The sequence below is a fragment of the Dermacentor albipictus genome, chromosome 10 (genome assembly GCF_038994185.2).
Source record: "Dermacentor albipictus isolate Rhodes 1998 colony chromosome 10, USDA_Dalb.pri_finalv2, whole genome shotgun sequence".
In the NCBI taxonomy this organism is placed as follows: Eukaryota; Metazoa; Arthropoda; class Arachnida; order Ixodida; family Ixodidae; genus Dermacentor; species Dermacentor albipictus.
The window spans coordinates 23,749,788-23,773,209 of record NC_091830.1 but is presented as its reverse complement, the minus strand read 5'-3'; the positions used below and the strand labels follow the sequence as shown (position 1 = coordinate 23,773,209).

The 23,422-nt window shown below is 47.1% G+C and overlaps 2 protein-coding genes across 6 annotated transcripts in view; one reads left to right on the top strand and one right to left on the bottom strand.

The window, feature by feature from the left end:
- Positions 1-23,422, bottom strand: part of B9d2 (B9 domain-containing protein 2) — a 969,675-nt gene that overhangs the window by 123,277 nt on the left and 822,976 nt on the right. The gene's annotated exons all lie outside the window — the stretch shown is intronic.
- The window catches only part of LOC135921702 (uncharacterized), a 120,764-nt gene that overhangs the window by 85,105 nt on the left and 12,237 nt on the right, over positions 1-23,422 (top strand). For all 5 annotated transcript variants that reach the window (XM_070527019.1, XM_070527017.1, XM_070527018.1 and 2 more), the window contains 2 exons: positions 17,657-17,795; positions 20,431-20,599. In XM_070527019.1, coding sequence (XP_070383120.1) covers positions 17,657-17,795; positions 20,431-20,599 — 308 coding nt within the window. The remainder of the gene's footprint in view (positions 1-17,656; positions 17,796-20,430; positions 20,600-23,422) is intronic.

Here is a 23,422-nt window from a genome sequence, read left to right as displayed (position 1 = left end):
CTTCACGAAATCGTACTCGTTTCGCATTGGAATGGCCGATAACGCCCTCTGCAATGCCTGTCTTTACGAGGAGACGCTGGAACACATTCTGTGCGACTGTCCTGAATATAATGTTCAGAGACAGTCCATGGCATCTGTTCTAGCGCACCTGGACAATAGACCATTGTCAGTTGCAACCATTTTCACACATCGCCGACAGAAGACATCGCAGCTGAAGGCGACGAAGGGACTACTTCGGTTTTTGAAGGATACGGGCTTGGACAAGCGGCTGTGACAGTGATATCGCGTACTGCGCAAGAGTGACGGACTGTAACTGACGATGTGTTCGCTGTGTTATGTGCTCTCTCTCTCTCCTCCCATCTTTCATCTCCCCCATCCCGCTCCCATGTGTAGGGTAGCAAACCGGTTAAGCGAAACTGGTTAACCTCCCTGCCTTCCTTCTCCACTTTTTCCTTCCTTCCTTCCTGGGAGAGAAGAAACACACGGAGTTATTTTCTAGCGAGGAAGGGCTGTGACGGTTGCTGGTTGGTGAAACGGTCTAACTAGACGCGTTGCTTCGTAGCGCAATGGATGATAAGTTAGCAACATGGCGGCAGAGGCAGGACAATGCGCGAACACACAGTTTGTTTTCCTTGCAAGTATGCGCCTCGAGTTGGTCGCATTTTCTTTTGCTTTAGTTCCTTTTTCACGTTTATTAACCTAGGACACGTTCTTAGTCAACAAAAGTTTTCATTCTTTTCATCCATTTTCATTTCACTGTCACTTTTCCTTACCCTTTTAACTGCATGCCCTCGAATGCTCGCATGTATACGAGATGCTCTAGTGAAAAATTAGAAGGTTATCAGTTCTTTCACTCTGTCCATGTCACTTTGTTACTAACTTGTCCTCTGTTACATTGCGAAACAGAAGCCATGATGATTTTCAGGCTATCGCAGACGAGTCATGAAGGGAGGCGAAACGTCACAATATTTGAGTACACCTGTTGATTATATTTTGGGATATGTAGAGCGTAAATATGGCAAGGTAGACAGACGGCTGGCGGGAGATTTTACGTCGTCATTGCACAAGCGACCGTAGTCCTTAAATGATGCCCGTACTGCGACATGTGCTACTGTGCGAGGATTGTATACGGTGATAGTGACCGCCCGTGAATGTGTACGTCTGTGCTCTCTTTCTCTCTCTGGTCTTACCCATCCCTACACCACCCCCTACCCTCTCTTCCCACCGTAGGGTACCAAACCGGGATTTTTTCTTCTGGTCAACTTCGATGTCTTTGCCATTTCTTCTGTCTCTGTCTACCTCTAGGACGTCATCCTGCTGAGCACTGAACAAGCACGACGTCTCTTAGCTCCTCTGGTCCAACGATCGGGCGTGCCATTACATCGCCAATTTGTCCGCCTACATTTAGCGGGCTGCTCGAACTGGCCAAACGAGAAGTCTCCTATGCGACAAACTACGTGTCGATTTGCGTGCACTTATGAAGGACTGTAATGTCATTAACCCCATGTTTCGTTTCTTCATAGTTAATTACGTGGAAAGGCACACGATGGGCTGCCATTACGGCTCGATCTAATGGTCATGGATGATGGATGAAAAACTTTATTAGGGTCCTTTAGGGCGCGCACTAGCGCGCAGCGGGCCGCTCCCACGTCGGGACAGAGAGGCCGAGTCTCCCCGCCGCGTCGCGGGCCCGTTGGACAGCCCATAACTGTTCTTCGAGGTTGGGGCTGTGTAGGACCGCATCCCAACGTGAAGAAGTGTTGTTTTTATCGCTGTGTAACGCGGGACATCGCCAGAGCATGTGAGGTAAACTCGCTAAATCATTGCAAAGTGCACATGCATTTGTTTGAATTTCGGGGTACACCTTGTGAAGAAGTAGGGGGTTTGGGTAAACCCCCGTCTGTAGAAGCCTGAGTGTCAAAGCTTGAGGTCTATTGAGTTTGCAATGTGGGAGGGGGTAGATCCTCCGAGCCAAATAAAAGTGCTGAGTAATTTCGGTGTAGGATGAAGGAGAGTCCCGATTGTCAGTACCCCCAGCGTCAGGCTGCCCGGTAGCTACGCGGTTGATGATCCCTCGCGCAGCTCCGTGTGCCGACTCGTTGAGGTTGGGCGGGGCACCCTCGATCTGTCCCATGTGGGCTGGAAACCAGATCAATGTGTGTGGCTTGATCTCCTTGCTTCCTAGTATCCTTAGGGCCAGCTCGGATATGGTACCTTTGGCAAATGCCCTAACAGCTGATATGGAGTCACTGTAGATTGATGTCCTCTTGTCGTCCAATAAGGCCATCGCTATTGCAGCCTGCTCTGCGATCTCAGAGGACGTCGTCCGAATCGAGATTGCGTTTGTTATTTGCCTTTCATGATCTACGCTAACTACAGCGAAGGCCTGTCCGTCGGCGTAGCGCGCTGCGTCTACGAAACTGTTCTCCGAAGCCCGTTCACGAGCCTTTTCCAGGAGAGCCTTCGCGCGCGCCCGACGTCTTCCCACGTTGTGCTCTGGATGGACGTTTCGTGGGATCGGGGCGACAATGATGCGGTCCCGCTGCTCTCGAGGGATGCTACAGAACTTTGTTTTGATTACTGTGGGGGGAACGCCCAGCTCCTGTAAGATGTGTCTTCCAGCTTGTGTGGTAGATAACCTGACGAACTGGGCCCTCTCCTGTGCTTCCGCTATTTCCTCTAGCGTGTTATGCATGCCAAGTTGAAGTAAGCGTTCCGTGTGAGTGTATATGGGGAGGCCGAGAGCTCTCTTGATTGCCTTCCTGATTAATGCGTTGAGCTTATCCCGCTCCGATCTTTGCCAGTTGTGTATAGCCGCGACGTAAGTGAAATGACACATTACGAACGCATGTACCAATCTCACGAGGTTATCTTCTCCGAGGCCTTGCTGCCGGTTGGCCACTCTTCTGATTAGTCTGATGGTATTGTCCGTCTTCTTAGTGAGTCGCAGCACTGTCTGGTTGTTTGAACCATTCGACTCTACCATCATGCCGAGAATCCGGATAGCATCCACCCTCGGAATATAGCCTCCGTCGTTTGTGCGCAGTTTTATGTCGCATTCGGCGAGTGGTTTCCACCCCTTTGGTTTCGGGCCTCTGCGCTTGGGTCGATAAAGTAGCAGTTCCGACTTGTGCGGTGAGCACCGAAGGCCCGTGGACTCAAGGTATCTCTCGGTAGCATCAATCGCCTCTTGCAGGGCCGTCTCTACCTGTCCGTCACTACCTCCCGTACACTAGATGGTAACGTCATCTGCGTATATGGTATGACTGATACCATCGATAGCAGAGAGTGTCCTGGATAGTCCAATCATGACGAGGTTAAAGAGGGTTGGGGATATGACTGCCCCTTGTGGCGTCCCTTTAGACCCCAGCGTGACCATGTCTGAAGTCAGGTCCCCGATCTTAAGTGTGGCTTCTCTATTTGACAGGAAAGATCTCGTGTAGAAATGAAAGTGCTTCCCCAGGTTAAGACTCGAGATTGTGTTCAAAACGAACGAGTGAAGAACGTTATCGAAGGCCTTTTCCAGATCTAGACCTAGTATGGCTCTCGTGTCCCGCGTATTACAGTCAATAATGTGATGCTTGATGAGCTTCATCGCGTCCTGCGTCGAGAGTCCGACCCTGAAGCCGATCATGTTGTGTGGGTAAATGTCGTGGTCCTCCAGGTAGCGTGAAAGCCTGTTTAGGATTGCGTGCTCAGCAACCTTCCCCACGCACGATGTGAGCGAAATTGGGCGGAGGTTATCGAGGCTGGGCGGCTTGCCTGGCTTGGGAATGAGAATGGTGTTGGCCGATTTCCACATTTCCGGGACTTTACCGCTGCTCCATGTTTGGTTAATGATGTCCGTTAGGTATTCGATGGACTTCTCGTCCAGGTTCCGTAAAGCTTTGTTTGTGATCTTGTCCGGACCCGGAGCCGATCTGCCGTTGAGGGCATGGAGCGCCTGCCTGATCTCCTCAATCCCAAAATCTGCGTCGAGCTCAGTGTTGTCGGAGCCTTCGTAGTCAGGGCAAGGTGGTGTAGGGCCCGATGCGACTGACAGGTACTTCTTCACTAGTTGGGATAAAATTTCATTGCTCGTATATTCTCGCTTTGCTATGTGTAGGGTGCGCGCCAGTGTGTTGCGTTGGTTGGTTTTAGTGTTTGTCTCGTCGAGGAGATGCTTTAGGAGGTTCCAGGTGCCTCCGTTGCGCAGCTGCCCGTCGATCGAGTTACACACCTCATCCCTTTGTTGTTTAGAGAGGGCTCTGCAGTGTTCCTCTATAGTTCTGTTGACTTCCGATATCTTTTTTCTTAGCCTGCGGTTGAGCCGTTGTCCTTCCCACCTGGCGAGGAGCGACTGCTTGGCCTCCAACAGGTGAGCCAGACGGCTGTCCATCTTTTCCACTGGAAGATCGGTACAAACCTCTTTGGTGGTAGCTTTGATGTCCTGCCTAACCTGTACAACCCATTGTTCGAGGCTAGGCTTCTCCACACTCTCCGTTCGCTCTTCCCTAATTTTGCGAAATTTGTCCCAGTCTGTGTACTGGAACATACGCTGTCTCTTCTGCTCGACTTGGAGGTGCGTGGCCAAGATATAATGGTCGCTACCAAAGTCTACCCCGAGGTTCGTCCACTTGACGGCTGCATTGCTCCTGACAAAGGTGAGATCTGGTGTCGTGTCACGGCTCGACGATGTTCCGCATCTGGTGGGGAACGCTGGGTCCGTGACTAGCATCAAGTTTAGGTTTATAGCCTCACGCCAGAGTTCCTCCCCCTTGTTAGTGTTATATGGGTAGCCCCAGGTGTGGTACGGTGCGTTGAAATCACCAGCTATGATCAAAGGGGAGTCGCGCGCTAGTTGCGTGGCCTTGGTGATTAGGGCTTTGAAGCGTTGTCTTGGAGCTTTGGGACTACTGTAGACATTCAGGATGAATATACTTTCGCGGTTAGTTGGGCTAGGAATTATCTCTATCATCATGTATTCGACTTTACTTGCGGTCATGTTAAGGTCGTGAGTGATGTGGGTCAGCTTGTTGCTAATCAGTACGGCGATCCCCCGTCCTTCTTCGTGTTTTGCTACGGGCTTGTAGCCAGACAGCGTGACGTTAGATGTTAATGTTTCTTGTAAAACGATAACATTTGGCTTCTCTGCGTGTGAGGGAATATATTGTTGCAGGGGAGCCCTCTTGGGAAGGAAACCCCTGCAATTCCATTGCCACATTCTGAATGAGCTAGTTTGAGTGGCCATCGTATTGCTCTTGAGGTGCTGTGCTAACCTTTGGAGGGCCGATCGCCCCCGAGCTGTTACTAGTCAATGCTGTTGCTGGGAGTGTAGGAGCTTTAGGTACCAGCACTGGTGTTACAACGTTTTCTAGGAAGGATTCAATTTTCCTGATCCGCTGATTAGTGCGCTCCTCCATGGACGCCATGTTGCTGTGGAAGAGCGAGAACTTTTCATTTATCTGCTTTATGCTGTCACTTAGAGCGGAGAGCAACTCGCGAATCTCCGATTTGGCCCTGCCTGGTGCTCTTTCTTGCTCGTTAGCGATTGCCCTCTTCTTAGCGGGCCTCTCTGTATCGATCACCTCAACCATGGGGACTTCCATTGGCTGAGGAGCTGCCGGTTGCTTATCCGTAGCGCTCTTCTCGACCATGGGGACTTCCATTGGCTGAGGAGCTGCCGGTTGCTTATCCGTAGCGCTCTTCTCAACCATGGGGACTTCCATTGGCTGGGGAGCGGCTGGCTGCTTGTCAGCCATGACGGGTTGACTGCGCTTCTTAATTTCGGCAATTTCTGTCATCAGTCGAGCTATCGTGTTCTTCATCATCTCGTTTTCACGCTCAAGTTGCGCTAGTCTGTTGTTACCTCTATCATGCTCTGGCGGTGAGCCCCGCGTTACCTTTCCCGGCGTTCCTCGAACTCGGTCGGCCCAAGTTGGGTAGCACTCGGGTCGGCGATCCCTGGAGCAGGACCTCGAGCAGGACCTGAACCGGACTTGACTGCCTCGGCGCCGGGATCCGGAGCGACCCCTGGAGCGTGATCTGGTCCTGGTTTTGGAACAAGAGCGCCCTCTGGATCGAGAGCGACTCCGTGGGTTCTCTCTGGAGCAAGAGCGTCCCCTGGATCGGGAGCGCCCCCTAGGCTCTTGCGGTGGAAGTTGCTCGAAGTGATTTTTGATGTCGCTGCTATGTGGTGTTGACGAAGCCCCACTTGTTGAAGCTTCCACCGTCGCACTCTCCCATCGCCTCCTTCTGACGATGTACGGGATCCGGAATCGCTCCTTGCACGTTTTGTCCGCCGTAGGGTGTGGGCCCCCGCACAACCCACACTTTGGCGTGCACTGGTGTTGATCGTCCGGGTTGATTGCCCCACATCCTCTGCAGGTGGACTCTTCGGGAGTCGGGCAAACATCGGCACGATGGCCGAGTTTGCCGCACGCGTAGCAAATATCAACTTGCTTGCGATAAAGAAAGCATTTCACAAGGACTGGGCCATAGCGTACGAAGTTCGGAACCTTGAGTCCGTCGAAAGCAATGATGACTGTGCCTGTGTTCTTAATTCTCTTGACCGCCAAGGCCAGCGGGTTTCTCTCGTTGATGATGTTACGTTCCAGGTCCGATGGACTGTCGTTGAGGTCGATGTGTCTGATTACCCCTTTACACGTGGTGTGGGGGGCGGCCTCGTATGCACTGACTTCAAACATTCTTCCAGCCACATGAATTGCCCTGATTCTTGTGTATTTTGAAGCGTTGTCTCGGTTGGGCGTGCTGGCCACCAGAATGTTTTGTAGTATGTTAGGACAAATGATGTCCGAGCTTATTTGCGTAGGGGTAAGACCCGCCGCTTCCACGATCGCCTTGCCGATCACGGTCGGTCCTTTCTTGGCAATATTCAGCCCTCCGCGGGGCCGTATGATAATTTTGGCATGTTCCTTGGGCATGGGAGGCATCCGTGACGCCCTGATGATTTTGCTTTTGAGCTTATCTCCATTTTCCTGAGTTCTGAATGACGCGCCAGCGTTACGCCTATTCCCCCATATGCCGCCGCTAGGCCGGTTGGCAGAGTCCGCCTTGGCGGACATACGCTTCGAAACTGCCGACTGCCATCCAAATTCTGCTGAAAATTCTTCAGGAGGAAGATCCTCCCCGTCAACAGTCATTTGCATAGTTACTGAGATCTCAGAATTCTTGCTCCAGCTACACCTGGTGACGCCAATGGGCGCTACGCCGGGCTAGGCTTGTCCTTAGGGCCAGAAAGGCGGTGACGTAGGCCGAGCACAAAAACGTTCATAAAATGGAAGAGGCCACCCACCGGAGAAAGTCCGATATCGATGTGATCCTCTTCCCCTTAGACGTGCGTTGGTCACAACATGATGGAGATTGGAGGCGAAAATCTTGCCAAAATCAGTCAAGAGAGCAGGAGCCGAGATGGAACCCTAGCGCTTGCGACCGTCGTCTTCTTCTTCCCCCGATCTAATGGTCATGACTTCATATAATATACGGTGCGTTAGTAAAGCACAGGACGGCGTGAGCCACGTGATGCAGTACTTCCTCACTGTAAAATCCTATTTTCAATATCTTTTCAACATCTTTTCAATATTGCTGCGCCCACTATCTTCGTGGAAAGGATATACCGAAAGTGTACCATAATGAAAGAAAATACTTAATTTTGGTGTGAGTAATGATTCTACTAAAGGCGTCAGTGTGAACCACACTCAGAGCTGTTTACTCTAATACTCGCGATAAAGAATCTCTCTTATATTTTTTTTCCTATCGCAAACCACACACATAGAAAACTATCGGCTTTAGGCGCAATTCTGGTGTACCTTCTCATATGGGCAAAACACTGCCATCGTTTGAAGGCAACAGATAATTATTATCCAAGCCACCATACCTTCAATATTTCTTCTGCTTTAAATGAAAAGAAATGCTTGATATAATGCTTGTAAATCACATATTTCTTCATGTCAAAACTGGGCATCAGACAAGAGTGATACTAATTAGGTGCTTCAATTAAAGTTAATCATATTTACATTGCGGCTTCAGTGTTTACGGATGCACATTACGAGGCTATCGCGAACGGTCCCAACGCGTTTTAAGCCACCTTCAAGTAAGTGCGGAACTTGGGAACACTTATTCGATGATTGTGGTAAATCTTGTTTATGTTGTATAACCCGTGAGCCTAGAGAGATAAGGCCATTGGGGAACAAGACATCGAAGGAACGATTTATGATCACTAATTTGAGAGAGGGATTCTGGTATAAAAATGAGTACCTTTATATATACACGGCTCCATTTCAAAACTAGGGCAGAACGCGAGTTAGTCCAGGTGGCACTGAACTCATGCGAACGTGCAGAAATGTACGCAGCGCGCAGAGTGAATGCACGAACCTTGTATACCTCATCGGGCAGTTGACTTTAACAGTCCTTGAGGGAAAACACGTCGACGACATGAAAGGTATAAAATGTATCATCATCAACGACTCATATCCCAGTAAGCAAGAAAGATGGATGACTAAGCGAATTAAGATTGATGACTAGGAAAATAAGTTAATGACTCAGGTGACTTAAAGGCAACAAAATTAAGATTGATGAGCAGGCGATTTATGGCGATGACAAAGCAGATTAGGCTAATCTAATTAAGAGGATGAGCAAGCGAATTAAGGGGGATGTGTGTGTCATGTGTCAGCGTTTAATGAATCGTCATTTGGCCTTTCGCCTTCAGCTGTCCTAAGAATAACATAAAAAAAAACCTGCAAATTTTTAAGTTTGAAATACTTTTAGCTCCCGTCGTCGGCGACCTTCAAGTGACCTTGAACCAAATGCAACATAAGTTATCCAGGCACTGAAACGAGATCATCCGGGCAATTATTCGAAACGTTAAGAATAAGCGGTTTTTGGCCCCCAACCCTTTATACGGGACCGCATTACATACGCTAGTTACTGCCCAAATAATTCTTGCCTCGATGATCTTCCTAATATTTGTTCACAATATCGCTCAAGCTGTAACGTCTAGTATGCTGAAGCTTTATTTATCATTTCCAATAGTGACGTTCTAAAGGCAGGTACAGGTCACTATATGGCTACAGGTTACTATATGCTTCCTTGTCATCGTTTGGCGCTGAGTGGTGAACGCCAGCGGTCCGTGAGTTCCGCGGCACGGGTTTTGCGTCATCTCCACAGATGGCGCCACACTGTGTTGTGCCGGCGCTTCTACCGCCGCGGTGGCTTAGCGGTTATGGTGCTTCGCTATTAAGCATGAGGTCGTGGGATTGAATCCCAGCCGCAGTGACCACATTTAAATGGAGGCAAAATCAAAACCGCTAGTGTCCCGTGCATTAGGAGCGCGTGAAAGATGCACTGGTGGTCAAAATTAATCCGTGGTCCGCCACTACGGCGTGTCTCATATTGACATCGTGGTTTTCGCACGTAAAACCTTAGAATTCAATTGAATCTTCGTCTAGATGGGCAATGCGCTCTGCCTTCCTGGCGGCTTTCGCTGCTTGTCACGCGGCGTTCAGCCGGTTTTCTTCTAGCTGCGCAGCGTCCATATGGACCAGCACAGAGTGTGTGTGGTGGGGTGGGTCGTTGCGAACTAGAACTACATTCATTTTAGATTGTGGCTAATATATTCTCCAACCAATACTTTGCGTGTTGCCGTGTCATGCTTACATGCACTCTCGATTACGGAAGAGACAGCAATATTTTTGAATGTTCTTGTAGGTTGCACGCGCAAAACACATGCGTATGTTTGTACAGAACTATTTCTTGCACTGTTCCTTTATATATTGCGCTTTACGTTTTGTGCATCTGGTCTGTGGTGTGTGCTCGGCTGTACACCACCGAAACATTTGGCAGATTTAGGGCGCCCCCATTTCGCAGCTGCATTATTCACTTTTCTCTGCGGTGTACATTTCAATGTACAGCTGAAAACGAATGACACGTTTGGGGGCAATGACCCTTTCTAGCAGCATAATTTGCGAGTTTATTTTTCTGTGCCTCTGACAGTACGTCAGTGAGGCACCGTAGAGGAATCGAACACAAATTAAAATTTAATATCAACAATTCTCGTTTTTGTCTTCCGCATGCTTACTGCATGCTTCCGCATTTGCGAAGACTAAATGAAGATGGGGCCAAACATTGATGCCGTGAAAGGATAATGTATGCGAAGACAAAAACACGCAGATCTAACGAAATGGTGGCATCACATTTCTTTCTCTATAGCTCACTCGCAAAGGTAAATGTATGATAGCCGCCACTGTGACAAAGAGAAAAATTCATAGTACCCTACGTGCTTAAGTGTTACGGAAAAAAAATCTCGCAGGTTTTATGTTCCATTTTACTTTAAGCAATGTAAAGCGAGTCAGTGATATCTAACTATCGCCGGAGCGAATTGTTTTAAGAAATCGCTGCAACCAAAAGGGAATCGGGTTAACAGTACCGATCTGGGTTACTGAGATCGGTCCTTCGGGACCCAGTGTGGCAACGCAAACCAGCTCGGAGACGCCAATGGGAGGCCCGGGAAGTTTCCTCTTCTCTGTATGGAGATCGAGTCCCTGGAATGGGTTCATCTCGAGATAGGGACGGTGGCTCCCTAGAGCAGTGTGGCTCTTGCGCTGTCCGGTGCACTCCTGTCGGCCACTTGAAAATTCGAGTGAGGGAGTGTGATTTTCGTGCCGGACCGTACCCACATGCGCAGCAGGCTTCCAAGATGAACAGTCTCTAGTCGATAGCCCAATGTAGGTAAGGGAAGTCGGAAAAACGGATCCGTAACCTTGCGAAAAGGATTGGCTCTGAGGCCTGAGCCGGTCGGGCTGGGGTCCAGAAGCAGGAACGGCACTGAGTCACAACATTTGGAACCAATGCAAAGTTTGCTAGCACGTAAATTTATTATTCTGCGCGGCAGCACATCTGCATACTGTTTTAAATGCGCTGTGCTTCTTTGCGGAGACATCTTCTGTTTGATGTTATGGTCTGTATTATTACCTTAGGCTTGCTTTAAGTGTATTTTAGTGACAGTAACCTCAACACCTATCGCTGAGAGTGCCCAACTCCGCACATAGGCGTCTGGCATTTATCCGGATTGGCTATTACTTTGTATATATAATATCTGGCATAAAAGTACCATAATAATCATCACCATCATCATCATCATAATTTTTTATTCTACATGTATCATCAATTCATGTATTTTTTTTCTCCATCTGTATCATATTCACAGGCACGGTCCTACAAGCCAACTGAGTCTTAGACCGGTCTGTTTATGTTGTTTGGTGTTTTTGATGGCAATACAAATTATTATTATTATTATTATTATTATTATTTTTATTATTATTATTATTATTATTATTATTATTATTATTAATAAATGTCGCGAACCTTCTTTGAGCTAGTGACGTAGTGGTTGTAGCTCATACCACTTATAATCGCCTGTAGCTCTTAGCTGCCTGCGCCACACGGAGGAAGGCGATGTATGACGCCATGCTTTTCGAAGGGAAGAACGTCGATCTAAGCAGCATGCACACAGAACTACACACGAGTGAACACATTTAAGACTTCACACAAGTTCTATCATAGTGGCGCATCCATTCATGGGGAGTGGCCACGGATGGGCACACACCCAGGGGCACGTACCCACTTTCACGCACACAGATGGATAGTGGCGAAGTCGTCCTAGCACATGCCTAGTGGCGCATACCCAGCGAACCTAGTTGTACAATAGGCCAAAGAGGCAGCCAGCAGCAACCTGTCTATTCCTGCACATGTCTGCTGTAGACCGTGTCTGCTCGGTGAGACAGCGTCCAGGACGTACTCAGTGGCCCGTGTTGTCTATGTACATACCAATAAATATATCCGGCCAGGAAATAACGACGAACGCCAAACCCCGGGGAAGAGGCAAATTAAGCTTGACTTAAAAAAAAAAAGTCGCAAGTCTGCGCGGCACCCGCAGCATAGCCACAGCTTAAGCTGCAGGAGCGGCTCCATAAGGGCTCCATTTTTGGGCAGCACGCACTGGAGGGTCTTCGCGGCGAAGTATGAGGGTCTTCGCGGCGAAGTCTCTTTGTGCCGGTTCCAGCTCACCCCGGCGTCGACGGTGAGCTGGGGCTTGCACTGCTCTCTGCAAAACGGTCTGCTGAACACGACGTTGCCTGGTTACAACCGCGTGCATAGCTTCATGATTTGCCTCTTCAGCAGTGGTTCGCATCTTGCGAGGAGGCGCCATAGCTTGCACCGAAGAGTAAACAGAGGTATTGAGACTACGCGGCGCCCATGTAACATTACTTGACATGTGGCACGGCACGACGCACCTGCTAGATGTCGGGACACCTTGTTTAATGCAATGCTATTGCAATGCAAAGTTTGCACGTATCGTCGCTACGCTGTGCGAATATCGTCTCGCATGACAAGTGGCACAATATGACGCTGCTGCTGCTGCTGCTGCTGCTGCCGATTTATTGGCGCACCCTTTCACACGGAGCGGTGAGAAATAGTTACCTAGCGTGCTTGGTTTAATTAGGTGTACTTTACGTGTTTTTCGTTCTTTCGTTTTTGTTGTATTCATTGCCTTAATCTTCTTTTTCTTTTTCCTCACACCTACTCTATGTGCCTCGTACCACTACCTATGCAACTGCTACATTGCGTGCCATCTGCTGTAATAATATGCAACTGCAATGCAAAGGACGCACGTATAGACGACACGCGACGCGCTTCTCACATCGCGTGACTCCTCGCGCGCTAGGACGCGTGTGTAGGGCATGTTTCCGCAGCAGATAGTAAGCGCTAGTGTGGCGCAGTGGTACAGTAGCTGACTCTCGCATTGCGTGCCCGAGTTCAAGCTCGGCGGTAACTGGGAATTTATTTTTCTCATTCGGGGTGATAGCTGCGACAGAAACCGGTGGCGGACAACATCGCCAACCGAGACGGCAATTGGGATGAGTCCATAACAGCTTACGCTGTAAAAAAAAAAAAAAAAAAAAAATGAGCTCAGAGATCTCACCGAGTTGTGTATTATTTCGAGTGCAGCTTATATAAGATAAAAACACACAAGAATGCGGAGAGACACATCGCTGTGCTTAACGGTTGTGAGCTGCAGCTTAAGCTCTCTCCGTTACGACCAGCCCACCAGTTCACGCTAAGCTGAACCTGTTCAGGCTGAAAGAAATCGCTTTGGCAGGCTGGCGTCTACATTTGACCATAAAATTGCCGTAGTAAGTTTATAGCTTACGTACGTTCCCGTCAGCCCACAAGACAGAAACGAAAATACCAGCAGATACTTTCAAGAAAGCGTTGGTCACATATGGCTTCACTGCAGCAGTACCCCATGTGTGGGGAAGCCCATATTCCTAATTTGGATGAGTTTCGCTGATGGACAACCAGTATAGAATAATTTATCTGGGCCAACTAGACTCACTCGCAATGACAGGATTGTCAAGATTATCAAAGACGAGACAAAAACTGTCTGGTAGCGTAGATTCTTCTACAAAAGTTTCTAGCCGGAGCTTTGGCCCTCAGATGGCGCAGCCTTTGAAGCTTGAGCAGATCTACCTCCTTCATGTGTATTGATTCGACATTCTCGTGGAGCTATTTATTACGCCTCATCTTTACTAATTTTTTAAAAATCACGCTAATGTAAACGCATGATGGCAATAAGATGTCGCGCATCTTCATAATCACTGCAAAATTGATAAATTGAAAAGGCTATATTTTGTCCCAAATGAGCGATTTGCAAGGTGACCAAACCGTCTGAAGCCAGAAGGATGATGTTTAGGGAAGCCCATGCGCTCTCTGTGTCATTCCCCTACTGGCCGCACAGCGTTCTTTGCCACTCCCGTAGATGCTAGCACCTTCTAGCAATTTTTCTAGAAACCCCTAAGGTCTACCGGATGTCCGATGGTGGTTAGAGAAGTCAGAAGGCCGTACTGCGACAGCAGGGCCTGTAGCTTTGACAGATTGATATTGCCACTGAGTCACTTAGAGGTCACTGATTCTTTTACAAATTACTTAATGAAATACTAAGAAGAGAGAGAGAGAGAGAGAGAGAGAGAGAGAGAGACGGCTTTAATGATATCCCGATGACGATGGCCAGGCAGATCATGTAACATGCTACTCCAGGCGCTGGATCAGAATTATCATATACAAGGATAACCAAATAAACACACAAGCAGCCCATACCGCCACTAATAGGAAACACTAAGTCACCTTATACGGTCAATATATTCTTTCAAAACTCTACTTTGAATAAAAACTAGAATAAAAAAATTCAATTTTGTTGTAATAAATGGGCAAATAATGGTTCACTATAAATAAAGGAAATGAACGTGAAGCTTCCGTTTTTGAATTTCTCGCTTCAAATTTGGAGCCGATGCATCAGTGTGGAAGTCACGAATAACAAAGGATTTATTTTTACTTTCGAAATGGATTTGCGCTACAAGACGCCACAAAGAAAGGGGGTACACGACACACGAAGCACTTCCTGCGTCCGGTACCTCCTTTATTTTTCCGTATCTTGTAGTGGAAAACCATTTGGAAATGCATAACCAACAGGCCCAAATCACCACTTTGCCTTGGATTTTTTTGTTTTACTCCGACCTGCCATCGTTGCAACAAAATTGTTCGAAAGTGACTAGAATGGCTCTCTGTTTGCTTTAGAGTTTAATGTAGTGCTTCTATGCGAAACGCCATTTAACGAAAACCCAATAGACGCCGTAACAATCTATGGCGCTACGTCAAACTGGTGCTGCCTCCGGGGCCACCGCCACGTCCCGGGCTTTTGTTCTGGCGTCTTGTCCGGTTTACTAAGCCTTCTCCGTTGTAAACATGTCTGCTCTTGCTATCGCAAAAGTGTTTATTTACTAACACCGCTGAACTTAATCTTCAACTTCAGCGTCTCTTTAAACGCACAGTTAGCTTTATTTAGGTTTCACTGATAAGAGCTGGCACGCTTCCCGGCTTACGGCGAGTACGCACGATGGTCGTGCGAGTTGCGCTTGGAAAGAGGACGAGGTCGCGTGCATTGTTGGTCAAGGATGATGGAGCGCTTTGCCCTTGCTTTCAGCGCTCGCAGATGTGGTTACGCTGCCTTTTTCCCACGGAGCGATAGTTGAAGCCCTAATTGCCCGGCCACGTTTCTTTACACTTTGATTCCGTGGCTCCTGCTTGGCTTCTATATCTGTAGCTTTTAGTCATTGAGAATGGCCTCGCGAAGGGGGCTGGTTGAAGATTTGAAGAGAGAGGCGTGGGTCGGTGTTTGCATCTTATAAGAAAGCTTTATATAAAAACGAGAGGGAGTGAGAAAGAGAGAGAGAAAGGGAGAGAGAGAGGCTCTATAAAGAATCCTGAAGAGGCTTGTGTGCTGCTCCAGATGGGATACGACAAATAATGAAACTATATATACAGTGCATGTCGCCGATACGGAACGTGCAGCACCTACGACATCACAGCCTTCCACAAAGTGAAGTGTCTCATCAAGACGAGTGTCTCTGAGGAAAGCTAGAGGTGGCTTCGTGGCACGAGAGTCGCAGGCAGCGTTAGTCCATGAGCCTAGTACGGGCCGTAGCTGAAAGAACGGCAGACTTTAATCTCAAGAACTCGTATCTAAGCACAAGGTAACGGAGAACTCGTATTGATCAGCAAACACTGCACACATTTTGTTGAAGTTTCTTGCATCGAATTGGAAAATTAGTAATCTAATCACTTGAAGCAGCACAATTTTTATTTTCACCATCAATAATTTTACAAGGGAATACTCAAAATTGCCAAAAGATCAAGAATACTGAAGCATGAAGTTTGCAATTCTGTAACTCATCAATAAAAAAGCATATTCGGCAAACCGCTCTTGAAGAAACTTCTAAAGCGAACAAAATTTGTGTATATATACACCACTTTGAAAAATATAAATAATGTGTAATTTGGACTATTGCGGAACTCTCGTAAATAGTGGAGCGATTTGATGTAAACATTAAACTCATAGATGACAATTGTTCGCTTCAGATATTCTAACAGATAGAGTTCACGGAGTTCGATTTCGCTGTTCGGTGCCAAGTAACAAATTAGTAAATCCGTGCGTAAGCTATTCTCGAAACTTTCCAATTTTAGCCAATTTATGTAACAGAATTGAGGAACTAAACCAAAATTGTGTTCTACTCAATGCAACATTCTTCATCCAAATTGGGTCAGGGTTTGTCTAATGAGACTATTTACGCCTGCCATGTCTATTTCATCAGAGGAATTGGAGTTGGCCGAGAGGTAAAGCTACTATTCAGGCAACAAATTTCGCGAGAAGAAATGAAAGTACGCTGACAACGTTTCAGTGCACGTAGCACGACCTGGTGTGCGCTTTTTAAAGCTGTGTGCAAATAAATATCTGTGCCATTAGGTGGCGCAACCTACTCCTCTTGAACAGCTTGATAATTGTGTTCTCAACAATACATATGATACAAGCAGTGATCAGAGAAAAAAAAAACATATTTGAGCAGAATCCATATCACGATGATTGTCGATATCATAGCGAACAGCAATGAAACCAATACAGCGATGCACCGTACTGCCGCGCCAGAGAGAGGCGTTATGCATGTAGGCGTGTATGCGGCGCCATCTGGTGGCGCCGCCATGAAGCACACACGTGGCGCAAGTGTGATTTTTCTTGCAAGTACAATTGTGAGACAATATTACACAGCAGGTTAGATTCCGCCCTTCACATAAGAAATTCTTGTCGAAGAGCGGCTCATAGCCAGAGGCACATACATACCCAGTAATCCAAGCTTAGCCGATGGTTGGTTTCGAACACTGTTCACGCAGTAAAGCAGCCTGATGTGGTGCTCATGATACCACGAAGCATCCACTAACCCAAGTTTGGGAGGAAGGGGGGGTGATGGTTATGTAGAAAGGCAGATAGACCTCTGAAGGTGCCTGAATTTCCTCAAGAATGCTAGTTGCATTAAACTACAGTAGCTTCAGTTCTAAAGTATAATTACAAAATAAACGTACCGTGTCGCATTGCGTTGCAACTAATCACTATTGTAAGTTTTCTGACAAGCTTGGAATCTGAGATCATTCCTAATTTTGTTGGTATATGATCCAGAACATGCATAGTCTTCCGACGTTTGTATAATGTATTTATTTACAGTGCGAAGGAAGTTTACGTGTGTCTTCGTTAGAGCATTTTTTATATATGCTTTGAAATCAGCAGTACTCTGCCGACAAGTCTATTGGTTAGAGAGTAAGCGGGTATAGAAGACAATCTAGTTGAAGTCAGGAGAAAGACATAGGCTTCAGCAGACCACGTAATGCGATGGGTAGATAACCAACTACACATTAAAGTAACATCTTGGGCACCACGGGGAAGGGAAAAGCGCTCAAGGGTGGGCATGCAGTCCGAAGTTCGTTACACGCATAATATGCTCGCAAAAAATGTTCCAGTTACTAAGTCTAATCCATTCAAAACGAGAATAAATATGAGTAAGTGGCAGTACGAGGAGATTACGAAATTTGCAGTGATAGGATAACGTTGCTCGAAGACAAGAAAAGGGACACTCGGGGATCACGGAGTCTGCTACTGCTGCTGCTGCTGTTGCTGATGACGATCATGATCATGACTGTGATGATAATGATGGCGATGGCAACGGAGGCGATGACAGCACTGCGGCCTGTACTAAAGTCCACGTGACGCGCGCAGGTCAAATCGGCGGAGAATGGCAGCCTGGATGTGCCCACCAACCCGAAAGGAATCTCTCTCTTCCTCGCCACGGTATTCGTGGTCGGTGGTGTCGCGGGCATCGGCATCCTGGCCCTGCCCTACTCCATCGTGGAAACCGGTGAGTGGAACGCGACTGGACCGCATTGGCGGCCAAGATGTTTTAGACCAATGCTAACAGTGTGACTCACTCCGTCCATTGGTAGCCAATTGCGCACATTGCTCTTAATGCTTTGCAAAGTTAACCCGGAAGTGATTACGCTATCTATTTGCCCCGGAAGAAGAAACTCAGATTCATGCGGAACAATGTGGAGGCTGGTTCAAGCGCATGATTTGCGTTAGCATTTGGGAGAGCTCGCATCAATTTGGTCTAGACCGCTCTGTCGTCACAGATGACAGTAAGCACTCATGAAGGGCCTTTAAAGTGCCGCAAGTTCACGTTGGAATCCAGGATGCCGCATTACATGTCAACCTACCAACTCGCGGGGGCAATGAATACTTAGTTGAGGGGTGCTTGGAGTCCTGTAGTTTCTCTACGAATGGTAAGCCATGTGCGTCTACGTGCAATGGGGTGAAGTTTCTTGCGGGGCCGGATGCGGTCATGTTACCGGCTGGAATGCGACTGGCTCAGACCCTACCCCGCAATAGTTAAGCAATGTTCGCGCTCAACAATTGACGATAACTTTTGCAGGGCTAGGTCCGCTTGCAGAAAGAAAGACCCCTCCCTTCTTCTTCTTCTTCTTCTTCTTCTTCTTCTTCTTCTTCTTCTTCTTCTTCTTCTTCAAGTTAGAAGCAAATTATTTGAGCATCCAAACGCGTTACTTGAACAAAACACGTTTTTTCACGTGTGGGACGTACCGGTTGGTAATATGAACCAACTGGCAGAGCAATTATGTCCCTAAGTGGTCTTGCGGTCTTAGTAGGGTCAGAGAACGAAGCACACGCAAATATGTTCAGTAGATTTAGAAAACTGGTGATGGAACCAGCATAATCTAGCGGGTGCTGCGGAAATCCGCGAGGTATAGGGAGAATTTCATGAAAAGGGAGCTAAGCTGGCAGCCACCGGAAGGGACCGCATAAGCTGGACATACGATGAAGCCGCAATGATCATAGGGAGCATAACAGCTTCTAACCTGACAAAGCAGAAGCACCGTTTCACATCAAGGAAAAAATTGAAACTTGTTCATGGGCCTTTTTGGCCATAGAACTTACAATCGTAAAAAAAGTGAGACCTATATTTGAATTAAAAGCTAATTAATAAGCTAATGTATTAATAAATAATTTGTTTTATGAACAGTCCACAACCGGAACTTGGCTCCAGCGTATCAGCAACGCTACAATGGCCTTTTTGGTTAAGTCGCCCAAGCTGAAATCAGGAATTGTGGAGTATTACGCCGAGCACATCAATAAGGGTAGGCTGGGTTTCTGCGTGCTGAAATGAAATGAGTATATTTTAGTAATATAGATTAGGTTGACCGAATTATGAAATTGGTTGAAAGCAATAAGATATAAGGGTTAACAACCGGTCGTCAAAATTAATTTCTTGTCTTACCTCTTTCGGTAACTGTGCTTGGTAGCGACAAGCGAGTGCTTAGATCTGGGCCCCATAAATATCCGGCCTCATTAAAGAAGTCACGGTTGCTCGATAATGCGTAAAATTACCGTTTCATAGATTACTATAACTCGAACGGCTAACAAGCCCAAAAAGCGCCCTTATTGCTCGAAGAAATTTCCAAGCGACTTATTGGAAACATCAAGCGCTGATCAGGTAATGAAACATACCACTTTTAAAAGAACGTTTTTGCGTTCAGAACAGCGATGTGCGGCAGTTCAGCGCATATTATGTTGGATGCAGCAGGCAGGCGCGGAAATTGAAATTGGTTTATCGATTCATTCCGAATCCGCGACAAGAAAGGTACGAGACAAAAGGGAATGACAAAATGACGGTGCTTTCTATGGTAAAGGGAGGGTGTGATCCAACTTGAAGCGGACGCGTAATGAATGAGTGGGCGCAGTACGACGTGAACCGTCAGTGCTATATGAAGAATGAACGCTGAGTTTCAAAGATAGGGGAAAAAGAAGAAAAATATATTTTCACTGGTGTGCAATAAAAGCAGCCATTTAATATACGCGAGCAGGGACTGTTGCATGGCACTACGATGTGCAAACTAAACGCACTGGTATTCTACGCAGCATTAGGATATGGCTATTCGTATTTGAATCTTCCGACTTCATTATTTCTGTGAACGAATGCCTGTACACGTGTCTTTGTATTATCATGATTCCGTTTCAAAACTCCTTCCCCCTTTGTCAAATAATTAAGTAAGTAATAAAAAAATTTTCTTTACGTGTACACCGAATTGATGACGCATGGATCACGTTGCATTCCTTGCTGAAAATTTTCAGGCTCTTCCAGTTATAGAAATAGTTTTGCCATTGTTATTCCCACTGCTGAAATGATTTATTTCCTTTGAAGCTTTTCTACTGTAGTTACATGCGGGTATGTATCATGAGAGCATCATTATAAATCATCACAAAATGTTGTATGTGCCTTCCTTGCTACAAGCGCTGATATTAGCAGTACGCGTTAATCAATCAATCAATCAATCAATCAATCAATCAATCAATCAATCAATCAATCAATCAATCAATCAATCAATCAATCAATCAATCAATCAATCAATCAATCAATCAATCAATCGAACTTTGTAGGTCGTCCTTTTTCACTACCGCAGACTAATGCTAATGTCCTGCAGGCTGGTTCGGGCTGTTCCTCATCATTGCCTCAGCGTTTGCGTCCGGCTACAGCGGCTGGAAGCTGGGCGCCTGCTGGACCATCCTGGAGGAGCGATGGGCCGAGTACAGGGGCCACGTGCGGGATCCCTACCCGTCCATCGCGTTCAGGGCGTACGGCAAGTGGGCCAGGTACGTAGCAGCTCTGGTACTGCCGGACTTAGGCTCTGAAGTACTTGTCGAAATTAATCGGGACGATTTACTAGAGGGAATCGGTGGGCCCGCGGAACTATCTGTGCTATGCGTGGTTGTGTGCTTCGGTGACATGGAACTGCAGCGTCTTGGGAAAGTGCGTATGCAGTGGACCAGTATCGCAGGTTATACTTTTGTTGCGCAGCCCTTGTCAAAAGTAATTGGGCTACTTTAGGTATGACCATCCCTTCGGCATTCTGGATACTGTTGCTAGGTCCATAATTTCTGCTAAATGAATGCTACTTCTTCGTTGTTTGACTACATTTCCACAATTGAGGTTTGTGACCCAAGGAGAACAATTACTAAGGGAATTACTGTGACATTGTAAATTCTTTAAAACCACAACTGCGGCTCATCGAGCAAGTAATGTCAACCTCGTCTAGTAATGAAGCAATGTGACAGAAACGCACTGTTTGCCATACCTGAGATTTAGTTACTGTGGTTCACTAAAAGGCCACATGGTGTGTTCACGCGAAACGTACCTCATTCTCTCTCTCTCTATTTCTCTGTATGAGTACATACGTGTGCGTGCGTTGATTTGTAATTACTGCGAGGTGACCGTTGCATCTCACCAATCACACCTAATTGTTTCTAGCTGATAAAGTTATGGCGAAGTAAACATACATTAGCCTGAATCAAATACAGGACACACTGAAGAACACTGGACAGACACTATCCCCTGTGATTAGTTATATCCACTGCGTCTAAACACTATAAACACTGCTGCAAACCTTGGTAATTAACCCCGAATTACACAGTCGTAGCTTGCCATGTTGAATATATATATATATATATATTTACGAGGCGAAAGTGATCAGAGGGTCCAATTTTTCGCCAGTTACCGCCACAAATAGCCAACATACAAAGACAACACGTACGAACGCAATAGCAGCTGCGTTTCGCAGGAACAGGAAGTCGTATCACGTGTGCTGTCATTACTGCCTGTTGTACAGGTGCATTTGGAAATGACGAATATAGAGAGGAATGACCTGGTTTTAATGGCACGATACATGCGGGACCCAGACAGGAAACTATAGGGGCCTGTGTATAACGCGTGGGGGCGGAAGTCATTCACGAGGCTTTGCGAGTTTGGCAGCGCATTCGTAATCGCAGAATTACCAGCCGCTTTGATGCGCTGACATTCCGCGGAAAGTTCGTAAAGTCAAAGTGAATCCCCGATTATCTTCGTGTCATTAGTGATGCGAGTTACCGGGTTATGTTGAAGGTAAGGAATAAGTCAACGGGCCTTCGGCTGGCCATTTGAGAATGTATGGCCGCTACATGATAGTTACGTTAAAAAAAATATGGAGGTTAACGTCCAATCGATACTTACGGTCTATGAGAGGCGCCACACTGATGGGCTTCACGTTAATATCGAAAACATCGGATGCTTTAACGTGCACATATATTGCAGTACAGTACACCAGTGTGCTTGCACTCCACCACAAACGAAATCCATCCTTTACGACAGGGAGTCAAACCTGCGAACTCGTATTCAGCAGGCAAACATCACAGCTGGGGAGCCACCGAGGCTGATATGCCAATGTTCCTTAGCCCTCTAGTAAAAGAATTGTCTGCCGCAGATAGCCCTACTCTAACCGTTGATCAAAATACTCAACGACGCGGCCATTAGCAGTACAAAATCAAAATGCTCAATTGAATAGCTGCGTTACGGTGCATACCTCAGTATACGAATCGTAGCTAGTGAGTATGCAAGGCACATTGGCTTAGAACAGATTCTGAGTATAGCTCCGTTTTCTAGATATGCGGCATCAAATTTGCGGTTAATATGCACTATTGTTCGACTTACTTTTACAGAGGAGCGGTATATATGACTAGGGCACCGTAGAATCTTCTTGTGCGCGCACAAAAACTGTCAACATCAATGGCTCATGCCCGCGTAAGCATTAATACCACCATAAGCAAGCAAAACATTCAATGGCTCATAACCTTGTATGGCAGAGGCTACAAGCCCTCAGCAAAGCGAAGCGAACAGTGCTTACATTCTTTGGAATCACGCGCACAACACACGCGACAGCAAGACGAAAGCTCTCATCGGCTGCCTCGGAGAAACCTCGCTGGGTGTAGTGCTGAGTTGCGATGGGGAGGCCAGTCGCGGTTGGGACTCGCCAAGAGCAGCTCGCTTACGAAACGCAAGGGCACGAACTTAGACGAGGATGCGACGGTGGCACGGTGCAAACACCACCGAAGAACGTGCCCGAGAGGCCTACCGTATAAGCGGCCGGCCAGACGGGACGAAAAGTGTCACGATTCCGAGAATGCGGCAAAGAGACGCGAGAGTCTCGTTGGATGTCGAAATGCGATGTCGACATGCGATGCCGAAATGCGATGTCGAAATGCGATGTCGAAATGCGATGTCGAAATACGATGTCGAAAGATTCGTGGTTACTCAGTTTGCCTGGGTTAGTTGCGGTGAGACTACTTCTTTGGTGGTTGTCGGTGATTTCGATGTGGATGTGTCGGGACCGACAAGGGAGCGGTTTACACGTTTCGTGTCGGAGACGTTTCGCTTGCGATGCCACACCGATGCGGCCCAACCGAGCACCCTGCGGCGTACGTGCATCGATTTGACATTATCAAAGAACGCGTATGCAGTTGTGAGTATGCCGATCAGTGTGTATCATAGCGACGACAAAGCCATTGCGACCATCGTTCCTAAGTGACAATGTGCGATGCAATAAAGTCATTGCCACAAGTTTTCTTGCAATGATGTTTACAGCTCCGCTGGTCATCAATCTTCGC